Raw genomic sequence first — 26392 nt, 5'->3', positions numbered from 1 at the left:
GGGAGTCGCCGGAACCGTACGTGCGGGCGACGCGCTGTGGACGGCGGGGACTGTGTGCCGTCGCTGCTGTCCGGCCGAGGTTCGCGTCCCCTCTCGCTGTCCTGAGAGGCTTCGGGAGCTTCCGCCACATCCCCTGTCGCCGTGACCTCCGGCGGCCACGGCAGTCGTATGGTGGTTCGACCCGCTAGCCCAGACAGCGAGCCATGGTGAGTGTGCGGGGCCGGGAGTCGGGAAAGGGGGGCGGTGGGACCGGCTGGAACCGGCCGTGGCGGGACCTGGCCTCCCCGCCGTGAACTCTGCGGACCCGAGGCCGCCGGTGGCGCGGCACGCAGCGCGGGGCCGGGCCGGCTGCCGGGACCGCCGGCGTCCTGTCCTGTCCCTGCGCGGCCGCGTCTCCCTTAGGTTGGGCGATGACCACGGGGAGGGTCATCAGGGGACAGTCATGCCTCGGTCTCCCGGGCTCGTGCGCGGGAGATGCTGTGGTCTGTGGGGTCCCCATTCCTCTCTCCCTGGGGTACCCGCTTTCTCCTCACTTTTCCAAACGTTTGGGGAGTAGGGTCTCAAAGCCGCGACCCTGTGCCCCCTGCCTAGCTCTTCATAGGACTGGCGATAAATGCCTAAATTTCCAGATCTTTCCCTGCATTCTGAAACGCCATCTTTCCTCTCCAGTTCATAACATCATTATTAACTATTTGTTCTCCGTGATGCATTTCAAATTACGTAGTATTTTATCATTTATCCACAGAGCCATGAACGGCTCTTTTTAAAGATTTATTTTTTGGCCTGTGGATATTTTACATAAGAGGAGAGCCAAGAATAACTTACCTGGAATATGTCGCGTGAAATCCCTTTGCCTCTCCTCCTAGGGTCTTCCCTGGGCACCGACATCCTATGGGAAGCCCTTTGGGTGCTGGTTCCTCTTTGGAGACTTCCCTGAGTGTTGTCTCCTGTCAGTATTGCCCCTGCCTTAGTTTGTGACTTTATTCAACTTCTTTTAAGCCTGCATTTTTCAGTTAAAATGTATTTAACCAGTAGATCTCCAAAGTATAAAATTTTACAAAGAGGCAAGAAAGGGGTGAATTTCAGGGGGAAAAAAATTCCATTATTACATTTATTAAAATTTTTCTTTCCTTTTTTTCTTCCCATGAGTGGATGTAGTAACGTCCACAGATTTGTCCTTTTAGATGATTTGGAAATGCAATATCAGGACTTAGACTTGTAATACCTAGAAGTGTTGTGTTTTTTTTTTTTAAGATTTTTTAAATTTATTTGACAGAGAGAGACAGCGAGAGAGGGAACACAAGCAGTGGGGAGTGGGAGAGGGAGAAGCAGGCTTCCTGCTGAGCAGGGAGCCCGATGCAGGACTCGATCCCAGGACCCTGGGATCATGACCTGAGCCGAAGGCAGACGCTTAACGACTGAGCCACCCAGGCGCCCCTAGAATTGTGTTCAATTATGATTGTTTCCAAACAGTTTCTTGCCGTGGAAATAATAATTAACTGACATTTTTATTTTTTTAAGATTTTATTTATTTGACAGATAGAGACATAGCGAGAGAGGGAACACAAGCAGGGAGAGAAGGAGAGGGAGAAGCAGGCTTCCCACCGAGCAGAGAGCCCGATGCAGGGCTCGATCCCAGGACCCTGGGATCATGATCTGAGCTGAAGGCAAATGCTTAACGACTGAGCCACCCAGGAACCCCTAACTGACATATTTTTTGAAAGGAGTAGATATTTGTGTGTTTTTTTGTTGAACTAGAAGAATCTTTACAATTTTCTTTCCTCCCTTACACATAAACACTGGATTTGGTGATTTTGTCCAAACACTGGGCTTATCATTTTTAAAATATTAGTGGTGCTTCAGAGCAACTTAGTAGGAAGCAGAAGCCTGAGGTCAGTGTTTCTAAGGTAAGGCCCCCGCCTTGAGTGCTTGAAGGCCCACTTGGTTCTTCCTGGAGAGCCTCCCCCTGCAGGTGTCCTACGTGCTCAGACACCACAGAAGGAGCTGAGAGAAGCTACAGAGCCAAGGAAAGCTGGGGATGCCTGTGTACATGGGGGATGGGATTAGAAGGCAGGGCAGTGCTGCTCTTTCTGAGGTGGTAATTGTGGTTTCCTTGGGCCTGTTTCTAGACATAGGCTTGAGCTTTTCATCTACAGTGTAGGTGCACTCAGAGTAATTTTTGTACATTGAGAAAGTCTGTGAAGGTCTGGGGGTAGGTCTTCTGGACAAAAAGTTTGTGAACTGGGGAGTTACTTTGAGTCCGATCCTTACATTGAATCTGGCCAAAAGTTTCCTAACTTGTGAGAATTGAACCCTGAGAGAGGAATGTTTCCATTATGCCCCAAGAATGGTGTGTACAAAGCTTCTAGACTTCATTCCTATGGCTGCTCGTGTCTCCCCCCACCCCCAAACCTCCGCCCTGACTCAGGGGTTATATCCCAACAAGTGCAGTCTGGACCACAAGCTGGGAATATGAGTTTTCCTTCTGAACTGTGGGGAGGCATGCTGCTTATCTCACCTGATTCCATATTTGCATTTCTTTCCTTGTATGTTTGTATATTGTATATTGCAGCTCTTAACTTTAGGTAGCTTCCCTTAGCCATTTGTGATTCTGTTTTCTTTGTAAGAGCATGAAATTTTTAGTTCTTAGACTTTGAAAATATAGTTCGATTTAAAGATACAATGGAAGTAATGCAAAGAGTCCTGGAACCAAACAGTATTTGTTCCCTTTAGGCAGAAGATTCTCAGGATGTGAGATGGGGATATTTGAGGTTCTCAGGTAGATTTTACATTTTAGGTCAGGTTTTTTTGTGTAGAGAGAGCTTTGGAAATTTGAATGCTATAATATTGTTAAAGTTTAAGGCAAATTAATTCCTCTTTTAAGTGATATAAGGAAAAATACTCAAAACTTGCATAAATCTTTGATAATTCTAATACATTTAATGGATGAAGGCCAAATCCCTAGTGTATTATGTAATATGCTACTTAATCTTAAACCCCAGTAAGAGTTAATAAGGAGAAACTATGCTGCCTTTTGTTATGCAAAAAGATTTGAAATTTTTTGGTTTTTATGGCTTAAACTTTTAAAAGTGTTCTTTTTTAATTTAATTTATTATTATTTTTTTAAGATTTTATTTATTTATTTGACAGAGAGAGACACAGCTAGAGAGGGAACACAAGCAGGGGGAGTGGGAGAGGGAGAAGCAGGCTCACGAAGCAGGGAGCCCGATGTAGGGCTCGATTCCAGGACCCTGGGATCATGACCTGAGCCGAAGGCAGACGCTTAACCGACTGAGCCACCCAGGCGCCCCTTAAGCACACACACGAGCAGGGGGAGGGACAGCGGGAGAGAGAGATAGAGAGAGAGAGAAAATCTCAAACAGACTCCCTGCTGAGGATGGAGCCCAACACAGGGCTCAATCCCACAACCTGGAGTTCATGACTTGAGCCAGAATCAAGAGCTGGACACTCAACCGACCGAGCCACCCAGGTATCCCTTAAGTGTTCATGTTTCGAGGATGAAATCTTAGAACGGTTTCCTATGTAGAAAAAAATTTTTTCATTAAATCTTAAAAAGCAAAATAAGGTCATTCAAAATAAAGGCTACTAAAAAGAAAAAATGTGGTTTATATATATTACTACTTACCTTAAATAATAATGTATGCAAGGGTTAGCAAAAATATGTAAAATACAGTCTAAAGAGACTCAGTGTCAGAACAGCCTGGTCTACTCCAGAGCTCTTGCTTCAGGCACCCCCCAAAATGAGTACTGGTCATTTCTTGAGCATCCTATTAGTGTTTCTTTATATGAAAACAAGCACTTGCAAATGCATGTTTTTCTTAACCACGATTTTCTCCTTGTATGAGCAATCAGGTCCATATTTTGGATGTTTGCTCACAGTTTAAGCCTCCTCCCTCCCTCTTTCTCTTATGCCTCCCACTTGGTCAAGCCGATGAGAAAGTCTGAGTGGTATCTCCTCTAGAGATGGCAAGAAATTAAGATCACACAGGCCCCTGCCCCTGGGCAAGAATTCTTGCCCCAGCCCCCAGCCACAATGAACCCCAGACCAGGCTCTTTTCATTGCTTTCTGAAGCCTGATCATAGCTGCTTGAGGGGCCAGCCCTGCCCTCCCCAGAGACCTTCATTATGTGATTTGTAAACCTTTTCCTACCATCTTGATATGTGTATGTGTGTCCCCGTGCCACACTGACCTCAGTCTCAACATGGGCACCACGTCTCTGCAGGTGACCATAATTACTGGCACCGTGAGCCACGTCCAGACGTGACTGCTATGCTGTGGGTCTGCTTCTCTTGCTCTGACTTGCTCAGCTGCTCTGATGCTTGATGGCGGCATGTTCCGCGGGCGCTCGGGGCTGGGGAGCTCGTGCTGTGACCTGTGCTGCCCCGTGTCGCACGCGTGACCCTCCCAAGCCTCAGTTCTGTGTTCGGCCGGCCAGAGTCAGCAGTTTACAGAAGCCCTAGGCATGTGGGAGCAGGAGTGTTAGATCGAGGCCCTCCTTCAGGTGGTCCCCGGCTGATGTGTTTGCTGGTTTCTATCTGTGTTAGGGTGACGCTGTGACAGAGGGTGGGGTGGCAGAGAGGACTCTGTCCTGTGCAAGAGGGGGGCCCACTGGGTGGTCACTCGTGAAATAGCAGTCATTGAGTTAGAGAAAGAGGAGAGTGAAGAGCAGCCAGTAGCTAATGGGCTGAGTCCACACTCCTAACCCCAGGGACCCTTCAGGCCCTCTGCTGCTACCCCTGCCTTTACTGCAGCAAAGATCTGGAGCCTCGAGTTTAGGGGGCGACACTCATGGTCCCCCTGTGGCACAGCAAAGGGATTAGTTCAAACTTGACTTAAGTCCAGGGTTCCAAAACCCTATAAAGCAACCAGTTGTCATGCGGAAGGCTCCTAACCCTGCCGGCGCTTCTTTGAGGCTCTCTGGAGGAAAAAATGTATAAATACCCAGGTAGAGGACACTCGCTCCCCTGAAGTATATCCAGTGATGGAAAAAAACAAAACTGGAGAGGAAGCAAAAGAAAAAAATGTTGAAACTGATGCAGAGAGGCCGGCTCTGAAGACCCAGAGGGGGTCCCACAGGACCAGCCAAGAGGGTCCTTGGCTATGCACAGGATAGAAATCAAATGTAAGTCAGCAGGAAGTGAGAGCAGAATTTATTGAAGATACAGAGAGAGAGCGTCTGGGAGACTCAAAAAGGAAAAGGAGAATGAGTCTCATCTTTGTTTGAGGTCTGGAGGTTTTAAAGAGCATTTTTTTAAGACTTTATTTGACACAGAGAGAGAGAGAAAGCACAAGCAGGGGTAGGGGCAGAGGGAGAGGGAGAAGCAGGGGCTCCATCCCAGGACCCTGGGATCATGACCTGAGCCGAAGACAGGTGCTTAACCAACTGAGGCACCCAGGTGCCCCCTGGGTCTGCAGTTTCTATTGAGAATGGTGGTTTGGTGTACATGTCCTCTCAGGTATCTGGGAACTGGTGTCCTCCAGACCTCACTTACGCCCTGGAGCCAGGTATTTTGGCGGCAAGGTATCTGGAGTCAGCGGTCTTGGAAAAGGTATATGATGACCCCTCCAGGTCACTCCTTAGATGTTATCTATTGTGCTGGAAAACTCCAAAGAAATCGTTAACTCCTTGATCTTTACAAGGAGGACATACATTAAGGCATGTGTAAGGGGGCGCCTGGGTGGCTGAGTCAGTTAAGCCTCTGACTCTTGATCTCAGCTCAGATCTGGATCTCAGGGTCATGAGTTCAGGCCCTGTGTTGGAACCTACTTAAAAAAAAAAAAAAAAGAGGCATGTGTAAGGCCGGGGAGCAGGTACTAGCAAGAATGGAAGCAGGAAAAGGAGCAAAGAAAAGAAAAAAGCCTTTTTATCATGAGGTCCCTTCAGTTTTCCTCTCTCAAAACCAAGGTCTACAATTTGACCAATTGAAAATTCAACATATACTGAAAGAATTTACACAGCAAAAAAGGTAAAAGTACACTCCTTGGTGATTTGGGCCTCTACAACATGGGTTCTGAATTAATCTTGCCATCTGCTAGAATGCACTAATTTAGGAACGTTTATGCAAGTAATACTAAGATTCAACTTGCAGTTAAAGCTGGGGACCCCACTATACTTAAGCAGGGTACCCCTGATAATCTTAAGGGAGTTGCTGAATATAATGCAGAGGACAAATAAGCATGTCTCACTTGAACCATGAGAACCGTGATCTTACTAAAAATCTGTCATGGTCTTAGCGCTCCTTGTCTTTATTTTTTTTTTTTTATTTTAAAGATTTTTATTTGTTTATTTGACAGAGAGAGACACAGCGAGAGAGGGAACACAAGCAGGGGGAGTGGGAGAGGGAGAAGTAGGTTTCCCGCCGAGCAGGGAGCCCAGTGCGGGAATCGATCCCAGGACCCTGGGACCATGACCTGAACCAAAGGCAGATGCTTAACGACTGAGCCAGGTGCCCCTTTATTTTTTTTTATTTTAAAGATTTTATTTATTTATTAGAGAGAGAGAATGCACAGAGGGAGAGGGAGAAGCAGACTCCCCGCTGAGCAGAGAGCCCAATGCGGGGCTTGACCCCATGAACCTGAGATCATGACCTGAGCCGAAGACAGACACTTAACCGACTAAGACACCCAGGGACCCCACACCCATTTTCTTTAAATATCCCATACTGAACAGAGAAAGGCTGAACCCAGTGTGTCATAAATTTCTCCCTCTCCTCCCCTCTCATGCTCTCTGTCGCTATCTCTGTCTCTCTCACAAATAAATAAATAAAATCTTTTAAAAAACCTTTAACAAATTTTCACATTTTGTGTTTGGCACTTCCAAATTGTACTGACAAAATGGGACCCCACCGACCTTTTACTGCACCACCCCCAGTTAAATTACTTAATCGGACCCAATGTAATTTAAACATTTGAAGGAATCAGAACCATTGATTGAAAACCCCCTTTTTTAAAATGAAGAAGCGGTTATTCCCTCTGGTTCTCCTTTTAACAGCCATATTTGTCCTATTCTTTAAATCTGGAAAGAATGAGTGACACCTCAGTGGATTCCTGCAACCTTGAGGCTGTGGCTGCACCCCATAAATCCCTATTCCCCGCCCCCACCATTATGGAAATACCTGACTCCATCCATTCAGCAACAGATAAATATCCTGCCCTCACAGATTTGACCAAGTCGGTTTTGTTCAGTGCCTGCTTCAGCAGCCTGTCAGGTGCAGCTGGCCTTTACCTCTCAGGTGATAGGATCCACCTTTACCTGGTCCCTGCAGGGGGTCTCCACACCGCAGCCGGTGCACACAGCCTCTGCAGGTGGGGTCTGAACTGCATCCACCTTGCTCCAGCAGCGCAGGTATGACATCACACCAATGACATCCTCCGCTGAGGATATTTGGGACATAAAAATTTTGATAAAAAGAATGCAGGCGGCAGGAGCGGACGCAGGCGCAGGCGGCGGGGCGGGAGGTGTGGACAACGGCCGGGACTGCCGGGACGGCCATGACTGCCATGGTGGCCGCGGCGGCCCCGGCTTTCCCGGCGGCGCGGGGTCGGCCTGCCGCCGGCAGGGCCCAGCCTATCTCTCGCCCACAGCACGTCCCGGGGCCAGGCGGAGATGCTGCTTCCAAGATTCCAAGGCCGGAAAGCCGAATACACGTATTTGCCCTCTGCGTGCCTTTCCCGTCCGACTTGGAGGCGGAGATCGCCTATGGGTCCCTGGCCCCAGATGCGGAACCCCACAGAGGGGCTGTTGAGAAGCAGCTCACAGTGAGTGGCAGCGTCGTGGCCGTCCGCTGGAGAGCTAAAGATCCTCGCCTCCTCCGAATTTCCATCATCACCTTTCTTGATCAGCTTTCCCTGGTGATGCAGACCATGCGGCGCTTTGGGCCCCCCGTTTCCCGCTAAGCCTGGGCTGGGGAGAGGGGGCTAAGGCCTAACCTCTTGTCCCTTCCCAAGGCACTGCGTCCTTCCCTGGGGCAGTCATCCCTGTAGTAGTAGCTGCAATGGTGTTAGGGGGGCCTGATCTTCTGCCGCTGCTGGCCCTAGGGCACTCAGGGTCCATTTGTTTTGTTTGCTGCTTAAATGTTTGTTACTGCAGAAAATAAAACTGAGCTTTGCTTAAAAAAAAATTTTTTTTTGATAAAAAGAGCTCATAAAGGGGCGCCTGGGTGGCTCAGATGGTTGGTCTCCAGGTCCTGGGATCAAGCCCTGCGTCGGGCTCCCAGCTCAAAGGGGAGCCTGCTTCTCCCTCTCCCTCTGCCTCTCCCCCTGCTCGTGCTCTCTCTGTCCCTCCCTCTCTCTCAAATGAATAAATAAAAATTAAAAAAAAAAAAAGCTCGTAAAAAGGGGATAGGCCATTGCCATATATATGCCAGGCCCTGGCGCCTTGTTTAAATTCTTAAAAATTGAGGCACCTGGGTGGCTCTCTTGGTTAAGTGTCTGCCTTCGGCTCAGGTCATGATCTCGGGGTCCTGGGACCGAGCCCTGCATCAGGCTCCCTGCTCAGTGGGAAGTCTGCTTGTCCCTCTCCCTCTGCCTTTGCACCCCCCCCCCCCCCGCTTGTGCTCTCTCTCTCAAAGAAAATCTTTTAAAATAAAATTCTGGGGTGCCTGGGTGGCTCAGTCGTTAAGCTTCTGCCTTCGGCTCAGGTCATGATCCCAGGGTCCTGAGATAAATAAAAATAAAATAAATAAATAAAAATTAAAAATCTTTTAAAAAAACAAAAAATTTTTTAAAGATTTTATTTATTTGACAGAGAGAGACAGCGAAAGAGGGAACACAAGCAGGGGGAGTGGGAGCGGGAGAAGCAGGCTTCCTGCCGAGCAGGGAGCCCGATGTAGGACTCGATCCCAGTACCCTGGGATCATGACCTGAGCCGAAAGCAGATGCTTAACAACTGAGCCACCGAAGCGCCCCTAAAAAAAATTCTTAAAAATTATTTGGTAATCTGGAGCCCGTTTCCTCCTTGAGAAGGTGAAGAAGTAAATGTTGTCCCTCTCAGCAGCCACAACACTGCCTAGATTGTTTTGGTGTTATGGAGGCAACATACTCCTTTCTTAAAGTTTTACTTGAGCCCATCGATGCTCTTACTTGTTAAATGGCCCACTCTGAATAAGAACCCCATTCACCAACAAAACAGGAAGGCTCTGGACTCTGGTCAAATTGCCACGCAGCAGGCATGCCTGTGAGTGCCCTCCAACACTGTTTCACAATAGAGGCTTCAATGATCTCCTCTCATGCTTCCTGGGGTTGCCCGTGATGGCCTTAAGTCGTCCATAGGCATCTGATGCAAGAAGTGGCCCTAGAGCCCAAACTGTATGCCATCAGTCAGTCATCTTAGCACTGACCAGCAATGGCCTCAGCTATGTTCATAGACTCTTGGGTGATTGTCTCTGAGATGCTCCTTCGTGGTAAAAGAATTCTGGGACTCTCCGGCCTCACAGATATCTCCAGCATATAAATCAAGGTAACATTTGTCCCCACATGTACTAAGGTCTCAATGTAAGTCCTTGCCTGGACACTCCATATCCACTTCAGAGTTCCAGACACTACTGAGAGTGATGAAGGCATTTATTTCACTTCTCAGGACATACAATGGTGGGCTCTCAAGAAGACATTCAGTGGAAATTTCTGCTCTCCCACGTCTCAGGGTTTAGACCTCATAGGGTGCCATAATAGGTTATTGAATAAATTCAAATCAATTGAATGAACAATGGCCTTTTTCATTTGTCAGTCATCAGGGATGAATATTAATGCATCTGTCTTCATCTTTTTTTTGTGATGAACTTCTTTACAGCAGTTTTAGGTTTACAGAAAACTTAATCACAAAGTACAGAGAGGGGGTGCCTGGGTGGCTCAGTCAGTTCAGCATCTGCCTTCAGCTCAGGTCATGATCCCAGGGTCCTGGGATTGAGCCCCGCATGGGACTCCCTGCTCAGCTGGGACCCTGCTTCTCCTTCTCCCTCTGCCCCAGCCCCCACTTGTGTGCACGGGTATGTGCGCGTTCTCTCTCTCTCTCAAGTGAATAAAAAAAAGCTTAAAAAAAAAATACAGAGATCCCACATAGCCCCCCCTGCTTCATATAGTTTGCCCTATTTTTTATATTTTGCATCACTGTGGTACAGTTGTTATATTCAATGAGCCAATATTGCTGCAATAAAGTCCTTGGTTTACAATAGCCAGACTCTGTGTTATACAGTCTCTGAGCTTTGGCAACATAAAATGATACGTGTCTATCATTTCTGTATCAGGTAGTGTACTTCCACTTCCCTAAACATTCCCTGTCATCCCATCTGTTTTCATTCCTCCTTCCCACCCCCAAATCTCTGGCAAGTGTAGCTCATTTACTCTCATAGTTTTGTGCTTTCCAGGACTATGCTTGGAATCATATAGTGTGTAGCCTTGTCATAGTCTCTGCTTTCACTTAGCAATATGATTTTGAGGTTATTCCATGTCTTTTTGGCTTGATACCTCATTTCCTGTTATCACTGAATAATATTTCATCATATGGAGGTTCCAGTGATTGTTTTTCTATTCACCTGTTGGAGGATATCTTGGTTACCTGTAAATCTTGGCAATCATGAATAAAGCTCTTATAAACATTCGTGTGCGGGTTTCTTTATGAAGTTTCTTTATGATTTTGCAACTCATTTGGGGTAATAGGAAGGATGGTGATTGCTGGATAGTATGGTTAAAAAATAGGTTTAGTTGTTTAAGAAACTGCCCATCTTCCAGGGTCGGCATAAATTTTCCGTTCCCATCAGCAATGAATGAGGGCTCCTGTTGCCCCACATCTTCACTATTATGTGTTATTTTTTTCTCAATGTCTTGAATTTTAGCCATTGTAATAAATGTCTGGCTATATCTCATTCTATTATTTACAATCCCTACGTATCTCTTCCATTGGACTGTTCCTAAGTTGTATCTCTTGTCATAAACCAATAATTGTTAAGTCAAGTGCTTTCTTGAGTTCTCAGAGTCGTTTTAACAAATTGTCAAACCTCAGGAGGTTTCAAAGGCATCTGTGGATTTGTAGGCAGCTGGGTGGAAATGTCAGTAGACAAGGCACCCCCTTTATGGCTGGCATCTGAAGTGGGGCAGTTTTGTTGTAGTGAGTGCTCGATCTGTGAAAGATGCTGAGTGTGGATAGTGTTAGTATTGAGCTGAACTACCAGACACATAATGGGTGAGTCAGAGTCGGAGCAGGTGGCGTTAGAGAAACCGCCACGTGCTTTATGTCAGGAAGGGAAAATCCTGTCACTGTCCCAAGTGTTTCTCTGTCCACCTCCTCGGGTCAGTCAGACCCCAAGAAAATCCCAGTCAGTCATGCTCTCGTAAAACAGATTTTGAAAGGACAGGCCTTGTTAAGAACAGAATATTCTGGACCTATTTTTAAATGGCTACTTTTTTGGGGCGCCTGGGTGGCTCAGTCATTAAGTGTCTGCCTTCGGCTCAGGTCATGATCCCGGGGTCCTGCGATCGAGTCCCGCATCAGACTCCCTGCTCAGCAGGAAGCCTGCTTCTCCCTCTCCCACTCCCCCTGCTTGTGTTCCCTCTCTCACTGTGTCTCTCTCTGTCAAATAAATAAATAAAATCTTTAAAAAAATAAATAAATAAATGGCTACTTTTTTGTCTGACTTTGGAGCTAGTAGTTTCCCTGTGACCTCAATTCTCTCATGGATCTAAGAAGAGTTGTTGATTTTAGCGTGTTGGTTTTTTTCTTTCTTATGAGGACAGGAATACCAGCATCTAAACTCCTTACATGTTTGACCAGAAACCAGGAGTCTCTGACGTTGTTTGAGGTTTGTCTGCTGACAGCTTTCAACCTTCATCCCTCCTTTCCTCCCCTTGCGCTCCACCTCTGTCCAAGACAGCCTGGCTCGTCACTGCTTTGGCTCTGGCAAGATATTCAGTTTACTGAAGGCCCTGCCCCTGTACGTGAAGTCTCACCCTAGCCCACCCCCAAATCCCAATAAAAAACCCAACTAGGCTCCTTTCCTTGCTTTCTCAGGGCATTTCTCACCTGTTTGAGAGGCCTGCCCTGCCCTGCCCTCTTGCATTATGGAAGAAACCTTTTCATGCCCTGTTGGCATGTGTGTGTTGTCAGTCTGGACATCTGAATCAAATCTTAGGTGGGAGTCCACCTTCCTCTGCAGTTGACTATTAGAGTTACAGAAAAGGTAACCTGGTGTATATATTGCAGTGCATTTTACTTAATTATTCTATTGATAAATCCTTCACATCTTTCCATACCAGTACGTGTCACCCTTTGTTTATAAGAGGTCTGTAACCAATTCTTTCAAAATAAACACTTGTTACCAGTTTTTGCTGCCAAAAATCTGTGAACTAGAATTCAGATTTCTACATTACAGGGCAAAAAATAAAAAATAAAAATTGCATACTTCTTCAAACTTGATTCTTATATTTTTATCATCAAGTGTATTCAGAAAATGATATGCATAATGCTTTTTGAGAAGATTTTGTGGTAATAACAACATAAACATCTTTGTAATCATCAAGATTTATAAGTGGGCATTGGGCAGTTGTTTGTCTCCTGAGGTTCCTGACCTGACTTCTCTCCATCCTGCACCGTATTATATGACCTCTGTCTTAATTCTTTATTCTTCATAACCTTTACTTTTTTTTTTTCACTAAATGGTATTCTTTTAGTTTTATCTTTAAATAAATGAATATAGGGGCACCTGGGTGGCTCAGTCGGTTAAGCGGCTGCCTTCAGCTCAGGTCATGATCCCAGGGTCCTGGGATCAAGTCCCGCATCGGGCTCCCTGCTCTGCGGGGAGCCTGCTTCTCCCTCTCCCTCTGCCTGCTTCTCTGCCTACTTGTGTTCTCTCTCTATCTCTCTGTCAAATAAATAAATAAAATCTTTAAAAAAATAAAATAAAATAATAAATAAATAAATAAATAAATGAATATAGGGGTGCCTGGGTAGCTCAGGTGGTTGGGCATCTGCCTTCGCCTCGGGTCACGGTCCCAGGGTCCTGGGATCGAGACCCACATTGGGCTCCCTGCTTGGCAGGGAGCCTGCTTCTTCCTCTCCCTCTACTGTGCCCCCTGCTTGTGCTCTCTTGCTCTGTCTAAATAAATAAATATTAATGAAATTACATTCAAAATGTGTTTTGGTTGGTTCTTTGCAACAGTATGTTTCATAAATGTTTGTATCTTGTAAATGTAGGCCATCCAAGTTACTCATCCATTGCTATGGTTATGGTATTTGGGCTTTTTCAAATTTAATTTTTACTCTCATTAAAAATACAGCTCCTGGGCGCCTGGGTGGCTCAGTCGGTTGGGCATCTGCCTTCGGCTCAGGTCATGATCCCGGGGTCCTGGGATCGAGCCCCGCATCAGGCTCCTTGCTCTGCAGAGAGCCTGCTTCTCCCTCTCCTCCCCACTTGTGCTCTCTCTATCTGTGTCTCTCAAATAAATAAATAAAATCTAAAAAAAAATAAAAATAAAAAAAAATACAGCTCCTTTCATTCTTGTATCAGACACCAAGTGCAAATACACAATAAATTCTCTGGACATTGGAGAAAAATTGTAGATCGTGATCAAGTTCAAATTGACAAGAAATGACAGTGAAGCATACCAGTTAACCTTTCCTCCATTCGTGCATGATTTATGTATTTGTTGACTGGTCATCAACACACAGCATTATTAAATTGACTAATTTTTGTCCTAATCAGTATGAAATGTAATGTGCTTGGTCTTTTTTTTTCTTATTACTTAGCAGATGGACTTTTTTTTTTTTTTTTTTTTAAGATTTATTTATTTTAGAGAGAGTGGCACAAGCTGGAGGGGCAGAGGGAGAGGTAGAGAGAATACCAACCAGACTCTGCACTGAGCGTGGAGCCCTCAGATGGACATTTTTTCATATGTGGTCTTCCATCTTCTGTTAAATATGTTTTGATTAGGGGCACCTGGGTGGCTAGCAGTCATTAAACGTCTGCTTTCGGTTCAGGTCATGATCCCAGGGTCCTGGGATCCAGCCCCGCATTGGGCTCCCTGCTCCACGGGAAACCTCCCTCTCCCACTCCCCTGCTTGTGCTCCCTCTCTCTGTCAAATAAATAGTAAAATCTTTAAAAAAATATATGTTTTGATTATTTTCTAATTTTTAAACTGTATGTTCAGTCTTACTCTGCACACTATTTTTTAAAGTATTTTTTTTAAGATTTTATTTATCCATCTGACAGAGAGAGAGAGCGTGGGCAGGGGGAGCGGCAGGCAGAGGGAGAAGCATACTCCCTGCTGAGCAAGGAGCCCGATGCGGGGCTCGATCCCAGGACCCTGGGATCATGACCTGAGCCGAAGGCAGATGCTCAACCAACTGAGCCACGCAGGCGCTCCCTAATTCTTTAATATTGCATGTTAATACAGATATTTTCTCCTACCTTGTTTTTTAATGTCCTTAGTTTGATTATGAATTGTTCAGTCTCTTGTTTCAGGTCTTACTCTTTCCCTTATCTGAGAAAATTCTCCCCATTTTTGGATCATTGAAGCATTTATTTATGACTTCTACAAGTGTCCTAGTTTTATCTTCCACATTTAAATCTACAATGAATTGGCTATTTTCCATGGAATAGAAGTGAATATAGTGTATTTTTCCAGTTAGATAACAGTTTGTCTTTGCCGCACGTATTAAAAGGGTTTCTGATGTCTGCCACTGCTCTACGATGCCCGATCTGTCCTTGACCAGCTTTCAGTATTTAATGCTGGCCCAGGGAAGATATTTTCCTTTCCCTTGGTCTGTTTTTCTCTGTGCTAATAGTATGCTGTCTGGAATGCTATAGTTTGAAAATCTTTGATGTATATTAGGCAAGCCGCCCGTTTGTCCTTTAGAAGACTTTGCCCATTTTTTTGACATTTGTTCCTCATATTAGGTTTGGAGGAATAGTTTTTGTTGACCCCAGAAAAAGTCTGTTTTGGGGATTGATGGGATTTTGTAAAATTACATTTTGGGAGAGGAAACATCTTGGGAAATTGAGTTATTTCTAAGAACATGTACCATATTTTCACTTTTTTTCATTCTCCTTTGATACGCGATAAAAATTTAATTCTTGGGACGCTTGGGTGGCTCAGTCGGTCAAGCAGCTGACTTTGGCTTGGGCCCTGATCCCAGGGTCCTGGGATCGAGTCCCGCATCAGGCTCCTTGCTTGGCAGGGAGCCTGCTTCTCCCTCTGCCTGCCTCTTCCCCTGCTTGTGCTCTCTGTCTCTGACAAATAAATAAAATCTTTTAAAAAAATTTCTTTTTTTAAATCTTTTTGGGTGCCTGGGTGGCTCAGTCGGTTAAGCGGCTGCCTTCGGCTCAGGTCATGATCCCAGAGTCCTGGGATCAAGACCAAAACATCAGGCTCCCTGCTCAGTGGGGAGCCTGCTTCTCCCTCTCCCTTTGCCTCCTGATCCCCCTGCTTGTGCTCACTCTCTCTCTCTTTTTCAAATAAATACATAAAATCTTCTAAAAATTTAAATCTTTTTCTATTAGAATAATTAAATATCATTCGTTAGTCTTGTTTAGTATTTAATTAAATTTGTTGGGCGGTGGGGTGCCTGGCTGGCTCAGTTGGAAGAGAATGTGCCTCTTGATCCCGGGTTGTGAGTTTGAGCCCCACATTGGGTATAGAGATTACTTAAAAATAAATAAATTTAAAAAAAATATATAAGTAGGGGCACCTGATGGCTCAGTCGTTAAGTGTCTGCCTTCCGCTGAGGTCATGATCCCAGGGTCCTGGGATCAAGCCCCGCATCGGGCTCCCTGCTCCGCGGGAAGCCTGCTTCTCCCTCTCCGCTCCCCCTGCTTGTGTTCCCTCTCTCGCTGTCTCTCTCTCTGTCAAATAAATAAATCAAATTTTTAAATATATGTAAATTTGTTCTGGAGGAAACCAGATGCAAGCTTCAAGGAGATGTTATCTCCTATTGTAATCCATAGGATGGGTTCAATTCCCCAAGCAACAGGTTGTGACAACACATGTAAAATATTGTCTTCCCGGGAAGCTCATTAGAGACTCAGTGCCTAGGTCACATAGGCACCCTGTGCTGTGCGTAACGGAAGTTCAGACTCTCAGAAGGAAACTAGAGTTTGGGATATATCATATTCTTTGCATAAACAGTTTAGGCACACTGAGTCACTCTCATCACATTGGTGGGGCCCCTCCTACATCTTGGCTCCCAGATACCAATGAAGGACAAATACTGTGAGCAGGCATTTGTAAGGATCAGCAGTCTCAAGCCTGCTAGTAATGTTCACTCTCTTCACACTAGTTAGTGGGACACTGTTATGAGCGAGTGCTGCGGGTCCCCTACAGAAAGAGTCATTAGAGCCAACCCAAGGAGCTCATTGGATCTACTGAGAAGTGTGCGTTTCCTGTTCTGTTTTCTTAACCAAATGGGCAAATTCTGCCATCCAAATTACTGTGTAGGAGCGTTTTCCTCTATCACCTGCATGTAGACATCAGTGGGTTAATGATCTTTTCAGAGACCAGCATTTGGGAGAATGAATTAGCTGAGGAATATCTGTGCCCAGAGGTTAGGAAGTCATACTCCTGTGCCCCACATGAGGGCACAGAAGTGAGAGAAATGGAAGGGCAGCCTCTAGGGCAGCTGGTGGAAAATCACTGCCTCCTGAAATTGGAGAAGGGAAGTTTTTATGTTCTTTTAGAGGAAAACACTGCTGAATCCTTTGTGTGTTTTATAACAATGGATGCATTCACCATCAAACCATTGTGGCTTTCAAATGAACCTCTTTGCAAATTGCAACTTCTTTCCAGTTCCTCTAGCTCAGCAAGGCCTGAGGTACACTGTTAATGGTTCTGCCAGGAGAAGCTCTTCTAGCATCTTATCATCCCAGTAGATGTGCGTATATATGCTAAAAACTGGTGAGAAGCAGCTCTGAGGCCCATGAGTATAGGGATTTTGTGGAGTTCTAAGTTGTGATGCTTTCTTTTTTTATACCTGAGCTGTAATTTCTGAGTAACTTTGGAAATGGGACAAATAGAAAGGAGTAACTGAATCTCTGACAAATATTTTTATAGACAAGTTAAAATTAATGCTCTCTACCAGATATTTTCATTCAGCCAGATGTATCTGACTACTACTGATGGCCTGGAGTACTTCAGGACAATAGGGCTAGCCGGGCCTAGTTATGAATTGGATTCCCACGGGCCCTCTGGCCTTACATGTTTGGCAGTGGAAATAGAAAGAAAAGCTCCCAATGTTTCACTATGTTTTTATTCATTAAAACTTCATGAAGATGTGACCCTGTGCTTCATGTGTTGTGTGATAATGGTGGGTAATAAGGAAGGAGCTGAGGTTTTTTTCTCACAAGGAATTGATGGTCTTAAAATGGAAATGTTTCTTTCCTTTGTATATCATTTATTTCATTCTCTAATGTGCTTGGGACTCTACCATTAGAGAGCAATGAGACTTGAAACTAGTAAAAAAGTAGAAACAATTTTTGTGTGTTCACAATGCTCCTAAATTTATGACGAAACGATTACATATCGAGAGTGAGAATTCTGATGACCAAGTCATGGAATATTTTGAGATTACAGAATCATGTGAACTTCTTATGAATTGACTATAGATTTCTAGTGCTGTCTCATTCATCCTCCTCTACACATATATGGGATGTTTTAGGACCCAGTGGCCTTTGAGGATGTGGCTGTAAACTTTACGCTGGAGGAATGGGCTCTGCTGGATCCTTCACAGAAGAAACTCTACAGAGATGTGATGCGGGAAACCTTGAGGAACCTGGCCTCAATAGGTAAGGATGACAATCAGAGGACGAGTGTTTCTTGCCCATCAGTGTTCTTTGATTTGGAATGGATAAAAGGAATACTTTGGTAAATCAGGCATGGTCAGAACTCATCATGGATTTGTAATAATTCTTCTATAATTTATTGTTTTTTTCTGGGTTTTAATTGTAGGGAAAAAATGGAAAGACCATAACATTGAAGATCAGTACAAAAACCAGGGAAGAAAACTAAGGTGAGTTGCATTCACGATGGAAAGGAGTGTCCCAGGGAATCTTTGTATGTTACAAAAATTTAAAAGCAAGCAGTCACAAGACAGCCCAGCTTCAAATGTATTTTTTCCTAGAAAATTTTCACTAAAAGCATTTTCTTAAATGTGACAAATCTTCAGTATTTGCAGAATAGTTCATTTGGAAATATTATTCAGAAACTCCATATATGACTATCACTGTTTTCATATAATAGTTAACAGTTGAGCCCTCTTACAGAATATTCATTTTCAAACAATTCAGACAGGACAGAAAAACCTCCCCTTTTCCTATTTGTAAATGGTAACAATGTAATTCTAGTATTTACTGATAGATAGGAAATTACAAATCAGTAATACCCTTCTGATTTTTTCTGCAGAAGTCATATGGTAGAGAGGCGCTGTCAAAGTAAAGAAGGTGGTCAGTGTGGAGGAGACTTCAGCCCTACTCCAAATCTTAATCTGAACAAGAAAACTCCGACTGAAGTAAAACCATGGGAGTGCAGTGTGTGTGGAAAAGTCTTCATGCGCCATTCGTCCCTTAATAGGCATAAGAGATCTCACACTTCACCTAAACCATACAAGTATCAGGAATATGGAAAAAAGCCTTATAAATGTAAAGAATGTGGAAAAGCTTTCAGCTATCTCCAACCTTTTCAAAAACATGAAAGAAATCACAGTGTAGAGAAATCTTACAAATGTAAAGAATGTGGGAAATCCTTTAGATATCGCCAATCTGTTCGAAAACATGAAAGGACTCACACTGGAGAGAAACCCTATCAATGTAAACAATGTGGAAAAGCCTTTAGATATCATCAAACCTTTCAGACACATGAAAGAACTCACACTGGAGAGAAGCCTTATCAATGTAAGCAATGTGGTAAAGCCCTCAGTTGTCCCAGTTCCTTTCGAAGTCATGAAAGAACTCACACAGGGGAGAAACCCTATGAATGTAAAAAGTGTGGTAAAGCCTTCAGTTGTCCCAGTTCTCTTCGAAAACATGAAAGAACTCACACTGGAGAGAAACCCTATGACTGTAAGGAATGTGGGAAAGCCTTCATTTCTCTTGGAAGCTTTCAAAGACATATGATAACGCATACTGGAGTTGGACCTTATAAATGTAAGGAATGTGGGAAAGCATTCAGTTGTCCCAGTTCATATCGAATACATGAAAGATCTCACACTGGAGAAAAACCCTATGAATGTAAACAATGTGGTAGAGCCTTTAGTTGTTCTAGTTCCTTTCGAACACATGAAAGGACTCACACTGGAGAGAAACCTTATCAATGTAAAGAATGTGGAAAAGCCTTCCATTGGCTGACCACTTTCCAAGTGCATGTGAGAACTCACACTGGAGAAAAACCCTATATATGTAAGCAATGTGGTAAAGCCCTCAGTTGTCCCACTTCCTTTCGAAGACATGAAAGGACTCACACTGCAGAGAAACCCTATGAATGTAAACAATGTGGGAAAACCTTCAGTTCTCCTCTAGGTTTGCAAATACATGGAAGAACTCACACTGGAGAGAAACCCTATAAATGTGAGGAATGTGGGAAAGCATTTGTTTCTCTCACAAGTTTTCGAAGACACATGATGACACACACTGGAGATGGACCTTATAAATGTAAGGAATGTGGGAAAGCCTTCAACTGTCCCAGTTCATTTCGAATACATGAAAGGACTCACACAGGAGAGAAACCCTATGAATGTAAAATATGTGGTAAAGCCTTTAGTTGTTCAAGTTATGTTCAAGTACATGAAAGAACTCACACTGGAGAGAAGCCCTATGAATGTAAGGAATGTGGGAAAGCTTTTATTTATCGTACAACCTTTCGAGGACACATGAGAGTGCACACTGGAGAGAAACCCTATAAGTGTAAAGAATGTGGGAAAGCCTTCAGTCGACCCAGTTCATTTAGAAGCCATGAAAGAATTCACACTGGAGAGAAACTCCTTGAATGTAAACATTGTGGGAAAGCCTTCAACTGGCCCACATCCTTACATAAACATGTGATGAGAATGCACAGTAGATAGGTAAATTATAACTGAAAAATACAGGAGAGTTTTCAATCTTAACAAATACAAAGTCATGTAAAAACACCACTGGAGAGAAATGCTATAAATGTAAGTAATAGGGGAAAGTCTGATACAAATTAAATCAAGCATAATACTCGAGAATTCACTACATGAAAGAAATGCTTCAAAAGTTAAAAATAATGAATTTCATTCTGAAACTCAGTCTCTGGACTATGGACAACTAACTCCAGTTGTTGCTTTTCAGCTGAACATTGAGTTGAGACAATTCTGTAAGCACTGTTTAAGCAATAGTACATAAGCTTAGTAGGTAGTGTTTTTCCTTGAATCAGCTTATAAAATGTTGTCTTTCCATTTTGAAGTCTGTTGGATCTATGGGTGAGTTAAAGTGTATTTCTAATATATAAGGAGGGTTAATTTTTATATAATTTTTTAACTGTTCAGTAAGTGAAGGGGCCATGGAATAATGACATTTTGGTATTTGTTGGGATTTTCCTATTGACCTCATGTCACAGGTACTGGATATTCCTTATCTGTTATATAAGTATTCCTCCTTTCATATGAGAAAAGATTTCTTTTTCTTTCATCAAAAGAGCCTTATTTTCCTGGCTAATAAATAGTTGGCATAAATTTGTAAGTATGCAGAGTTTATCGTAGAGTATTATCTCATTAGAATTGCTATTTACATATTTTCCCTTTACTCTTTGTCATTTCTTCTGTGATTTGGATATTACACTTTAAGAGACCTGTGATCAGACAAAAAAAAAAAGTAGAATTGGAGATGGCTCTCCTGGAATGTGTTAGGTCAACATGGGTAATGTTTTGACCTAATTGTCTAGAATCTATCTTCTTTATAGTTTCATGTTAGAATTCACTAATAGCCTCACTTGCATGAGATTTGAAAGGCAGAAGGGAAGAAGGCCTTCATTTTTGGAGTCACAGTACAGGCAGTGATAAGACCAGAGGAGTTTTGCATACATCGTCCAGCCCATTTTGCTGATCCTTTGTCCTGCCAGTCAAGAGTATCTTCAGTACCACCACCAACTACTTGGCTTCCATTTTCTCAGAGCTGTGGGTTTCCACAGATTCTCCACAAGTTCCATAGCAAAGTTCGAGGCCATTTGGAATTTCCCGCAAGCCATCATGTGTCCACCAGGCAACACATTTAGACTATCATGGTTGAGAATGTTCTTTAAAGTGCTGACTTCCCTCTCCTCTGGATTGTATTTGTATAAGGTCTAATACATGTAGTGAGCATCTTGTTCTCCTAAACTCCTAAAGACTGTGGGTTCCACATTCCACCAACACGGCTACAGTGATGCAGTCAAAAGGAACCATGTGGTGGTTTGTTTCTCTACTGCATTGTACAGTGACTTCTGTGACCCAGTCCTTTCTTGTGAGAATAAGCACCTTCCCCTTACAGGCAGATTGTGGGTGTTTCTGACTACTCACAACTGAACTTAGCTCTTCAGTGCATTTTCAATTCTGTTTGTATGTGATTTACAATTTTTTTTATCAAACCAATGTTTCTGTACATGTTCTTTAAGGTGTCTTATTAACTGTTGTATACTAACAAATATTATTTTCTCCATTTCCTGATAGGATATATTAAAACATGCCATTGCAATTGTGGATTTTCAAGTCAACTTGTAATTTTGTCATCATTTTACAGTCTGAGTCTATATTATCATGTGCATACAAGTTAAAGTATTTTTTCAATTTTTTTTTTATTCTGTAGTTACAGTTTTTGTAATTAAACAAATGTCTCATCATTCTTAATTCCAAAAACTTGCATCATGGTTTTGTCAGTGCCTTCTTTCCAAAGACGACCAGAATGACATCTGTAGTCAAAAAGAGAGAGGTGGAATGCATTGTAGTAATTAAAGATGACCACAAACCATAAATAACAATGGATATCGGGCACCTGGCTGGCTCAGTTGTTGGATCATGTGATTCTTGATCTTGGGGTTGTGAGCTTGAGCCCCACATTGGGTGTAGAGATTACTTTTTTTAAAAGATTTATTTTATTTTAGAGAGAGCATGTGTATGAGTGGGGAGAGGGGCAGAGGGAGAGAATCTTCAAGCAGACTCCCAGCTGAGTGTGGAGCCAGACCCAGGTTTCGAGCCCATGACCCATAAGATCATGACCTGAGCCAAAACCAAGTGAGATGCTTAACCGAGTCACCCAGGTGCCCCCAAAATAAGTAAAAAAATTTTTAAAAATGGATTGTATCAGTGTGAATTTGCTCAAACGGTCTAGGATTTGGACTTGTGAGACTCCTACAGAAATTAATACATTGAAAAGCAGACATGTAAAAATAATTTTTAAAAAATAAAAAATAGGGGCACCTGAGTGGCTCAGTTGGTTAAGCGACTGCCTTCAGCTCGGGTCATAATCCTGGAGTCCCGGGATCGAGTCCCGCATCGGGCTCCCTGCTCAGCTCTGCTTCTCCCTCTGACCTCCCTCTCATGCTCTCTCTCTATCATTCTCTCTCTCTCAATAAATAAAAATCTTTAAAAATAAATAAAAAATAAAAGAGCATGTATACAGGGGAATTGGGGGGGAAGCACACCCACAGACCGAGGGGAGACCCAAGCCCAGAAAAGGCCCAAGAATACCTTAAGTCTTCATGCTAGGCTGGTAGTGGAAGTCTTTCTGTGCAGGGAGCTATTCTGCAAGGAGTTCAAATGCCCAAGTTTCAACATAAGATCACAAGGCATACAAAGATACTTGAAAACATGGCCCACTCCAAAACAAATTAAATCATAAATCTCCAGAAACCAACCCTAATGAAGCACAGGCTTCAGACTTAGTAGACAAAGATTTAAAATAATACTCTTGGGGCACCTGGGTGGCTCAGTTGGTTAAGCATCCAACTCTTGGTTTGGGCTCAGGTCATGATCTCAGGGTTGTGAGATCAAGCCCCATGTCAAGCTCCGTGCTGGGCATGGGGCCTGCTTAAGATTCTCTCTCCCTCTGCACCTCCTTCCACTTAAGCGTGTGCACACACACTAAAAAAAAAAAAAAAAAAAAAAAAAATATATATATATATATATATATATATATATAAACATACACACACACATACATACACACACACACACATATCTACACACACACTCTTAAAGGGTTTAAGAGGAAAATAAAGTCAGGAGAAGAATAGATGAAGAAATTGAGAACATTAAAGATAAATTTTTTTTTAAGATTTTATTTTATTTATTTATTTGGCAGAGAAAGCAGGAGAGCACAAGCAGTGGAAGCGGCAGAGGGAGAGGAAGAAACAGGCCCCCTGTCGAGCAGGGAGCCCCATGCAGGGCTCGATCTCAGGACCCTGGGATCATGACCTGAGCTGAAGCCAGTCACTTAAGCAACTGAGCCACCCAGGTACCCAAGGAATTTTCAAACTGAATTGAAAAAACTCACTAGAGGGATCAAAAGCAGATTTGGAACATGCAGAAGAAACAATCTGTGAACTTGAAAACAGGTCATTTGAAATGATAAGTCTGAGGAGCAGAGAAAAAAAGAATAAAGGAAAGTAAGCCAAGGAACTTCTGGGATACCATTAAACCGACCAATATTCACATTATGGGAGTCCCAGAAGGAGAAAAGGGAGAGGAAGGGGCGGAGAATTGATTTGAACCAACAATGGTGGAATATCCTCCTTTCTCTGTCTTCTCGGTTTGCTATTCCCATTATGCATATATTTTTTGTACTTAGTATTCCACGTTTTCCAAGGACTCTTTTCATTTTTCTTCATTCTTATCTGTTCTTTAGATTGCATAATCTCTCTCCATCTGTAACTTCTCGTTGATATTCTTTAATGTGACATCGTTATCATACCCTCCTTTACTTCTTTAAATATGGTTTCCCTTAGTTCTTTGAGCATATTTATAATGGCTGCCCTGAAGTCTGTGTTAAATCTATCATCTAGATCATCTCTCAGGCAGTTATCTGCCTTTTTTCCGTTTTTAAGCCAATCATTTCCATTTACTTACATGTATTATACATTTTCAGGTGAAAATTGGACATTCTAGATTGTATACTTTTCAGGACTGCTTGTTTTATTGGTTTTGTGATTAGCTGACTTTTTGGTGACATCTGTTTTTTCCAATGTGAGCCTCAGATGTTGCTCTCCAGAGGGCACAGCCCTGGGCTTGCTTACAGTCACAATGGGATCACTGGTTTTGACAGGGCTCTCTCATTGACTGTCTCTTTTCTCTCATCACACTGTTATGGCAGACTGGTTGCTTTATTGTTTTTAACAGTACCCTGGGACATAAATTGCTCCAGAGCCTGATCCAGTTTCATTCCTGCCCCTTTGTAGAAGTAGTTTTTGAGGCCAGGGTTTGAGGTTTGTTCTAATCCCAAGCAGGCTTTCCTTATCTTTCCCTGGTTCTCTAGTAAACTAGCTGGCTGGCTTGTTTCATATAGTGATCTCATGAAGCTACTAGCTTCCGCTTCATGGCTTGCCATCAAAACATCCATTGTCTTCAAGAGCACCCTTAGTCATGAAATTCCACCCATTTGTTTCAAATAAACTTAACCCTTTTGGAGAGAGCTTCGGAGCTATCTGCTCTTAGGAACTGCCTCTGCCTGTGAACAAAATCGTTGTGCCACAGCTCTGGAATAATGGGTGGGGACATTGGTCTGCTTTTCTCTGAATAACCCTCCCCCTTTTGGAAAGATTTTATTTGAGAGAGAGAGAGCACGAGCAGGGGGAGGGTCAGAGGGACAAGCAGACTCCACACTGAATGCAGGAGCCCAACGCAGGGCTCGACCCCAGGACCCCGAGATCATGACGTGAGCCAAAGTCAGATGCATAACCACCTGAGCCCCTGAATAACCCCCTTTTAGGAGAAAGACACTAGGTGTGGGTGGCAGCCTCTTCTTGACCTGCCTCTTGGCATAGAACTTCTGCCCTATAAATGAGCTAGGGACAGGACAGTTGGGGCTCCAGTGTTCTTAACATGCCACATCTGAAGTGGGGTCTCCACTCCTATCAGTGGCAGCCAGATGGAAATGAGCCTCTGCAATATGTAGCTGGGAGGGAATGACAAATGCTGGTGCCTGCCCCTCCCAGGAAGATAGATCCCTGGACTGAGAGCAGGATTAGGGGAAGTCTTGTGTTCTTGGCTGCCCCTGCCCGGAGTGGTGTTTGCATCATTGACGTGAGAGGGGCAGAAAGCAAGTTGTGGTTTCAGTGCCACAGACTCTCACTCCCCTTACTCTTAGGTTTTATTGAATTCATGTTTATTCGTTATATGCCATTATGACACTTTCCAGAGCCTTACGATAATTGGATTTTTAAAGTGACTCTTACCATTTATATTTGTTTTGCTGGGGGGGGGGGGGATGGTCCACAGAGCTAGCTCCTCATGCTGCCATTCCAGAATAGTATTTTTTTCTTTTGAAACTATGGTGAATGGAATTTTCTTACTTTCAGCTTTGGATTTTTCATTACTAGTCTATAGCAATACAGTTGATTCTTAGATCTTTGATCCTATGACCTTGCTATTCAAAGACTTCTTTTTCCCCTTAGATTCAATAGTTATTTTTACAAACAAGATTGTGTCATCCGCAAATAAGAGTTTTGCTTCTTTCTTTCTAATCTTTGTTCCTTTTAAGTTTTCTTCCTTGCCTTGCCTCAGCTAGGTGTTCCAGAACAACTCTGAATAGAAGTAGTGAGGGGGAATGCATTCAGTCTTACACCTCTAAGTAGGATGTTACCTGTAGGCTTTTCATATGTTTCATCAGATTGAAGTTTCTTTCTAGATAGCATTTGGTGAGAATCAAATCCACTCTTGCCTTCTTGGACAAACTCCACTTTGTCAGTGTATAAACCTTTATATGTCTTGCCATATTTCATTTGCCAATATTTTAAGAGGTTTTATGTTTGTGAAGGTCATTCATCTGATTTTTTGGTTTTTTCCTCACCTTTCTTCAGTCTACCCAAACCCACTTCTGTTTCGGTGTCCTTTTTTTCCCCTCCAGCTTTATTGAGGTATAATTGACAAAATTTAAGTATACTTAAAATGTTCATCATAGTGATTTGACACAAGTGCACCGTGTGAAAGGGTTCCTGCCATTTTTTTTCTTGTAATATCTTTGTCTAGATTTGATAAAATGATTTATTATGTAGTTGCTCCTCTTTTATTAGTGTGGCCCTGGTATTTCATTAAAGTTTGTTAGAATTCCAACAGTGAGGCTATCTGGTCCATGGCTCTTCTTTGTGTGAAGGTTTTTTTTTTTAAGAGTTCCTTCCCATCAACCAGTAATATATATATTTTTTAAGATTTTATTTATTTATTTGACAGAGACACAGCGAGAGAGGGA

The 26392-nt window shown here is 43.3% G+C and overlaps 1 protein-coding gene across 3 annotated transcripts; it reads left to right on the top strand.

The window, feature by feature from the left end:
* Positions 1–22857, top strand: LOC118547395 (uncharacterized). 3 transcript variants are annotated; one of them, XM_036110877.2, is made up of 4 exons: positions 1–206; positions 17662–17788; positions 17952–18012; positions 18405–22857. In XM_036110877.2, exons 1-4 carry the CDS (start codon positions 204–206, stop codon positions 20056–20058), a joined length of 1845 nt encoding a protein of 614 aa, XP_035966770.1. In that variant the 5' UTR covers positions 1–203; the 3' UTR covers positions 20059–22857. The 3 variants fall into 3 exon arrangements, 2 of the variants coding, with proteins under 2 accessions (XP_035966770.1, XP_077911351.1); XM_078055225.1 differs by lacking the exon at positions 17662–17788; XR_013441232.1 differs by lacking the exons at positions 17662–17788; positions 17952–18012; positions 18405–22857 and adding an exon at positions 7607–8142.
* The last annotated feature ends 3535 nt before the right edge of the window (positions 22858–26392 follow it).

The sequence above is a fragment of the Halichoerus grypus genome, chromosome 1 (genome assembly GCF_964656455.1).
Source record: "Halichoerus grypus chromosome 1, mHalGry1.hap1.1, whole genome shotgun sequence".
Lineage (NCBI taxonomy): Eukaryota > Metazoa > Chordata > Mammalia > Carnivora > Phocidae > Halichoerus > Halichoerus grypus.
Note: the sequence above shows the minus strand (reverse complement) of the source record. Positions and strands in the feature narration are given on the sequence as shown.

What these genes read in the sequence shown, in the direction of transcription:
- LOC118547395 (XM_036110877.2), top strand. An exon ending in GAGGAACCTGGCCTCAATAG is followed by an intron (nt 17,789 to 17,951) that starts GTAAGGATGACA and finishes TTTTAATTGTAG; the next exon opens with GGAAAAAATGGAAAGACCAT. An exon ending in AACCAGGGAAGAAAACTAAG is followed by an intron (nt 18,013 to 18,404) that starts GTGAGTTGCATT and finishes TTTTTTCTGCAG; the next exon opens with AAGTCATATGGTAGAGAGGC.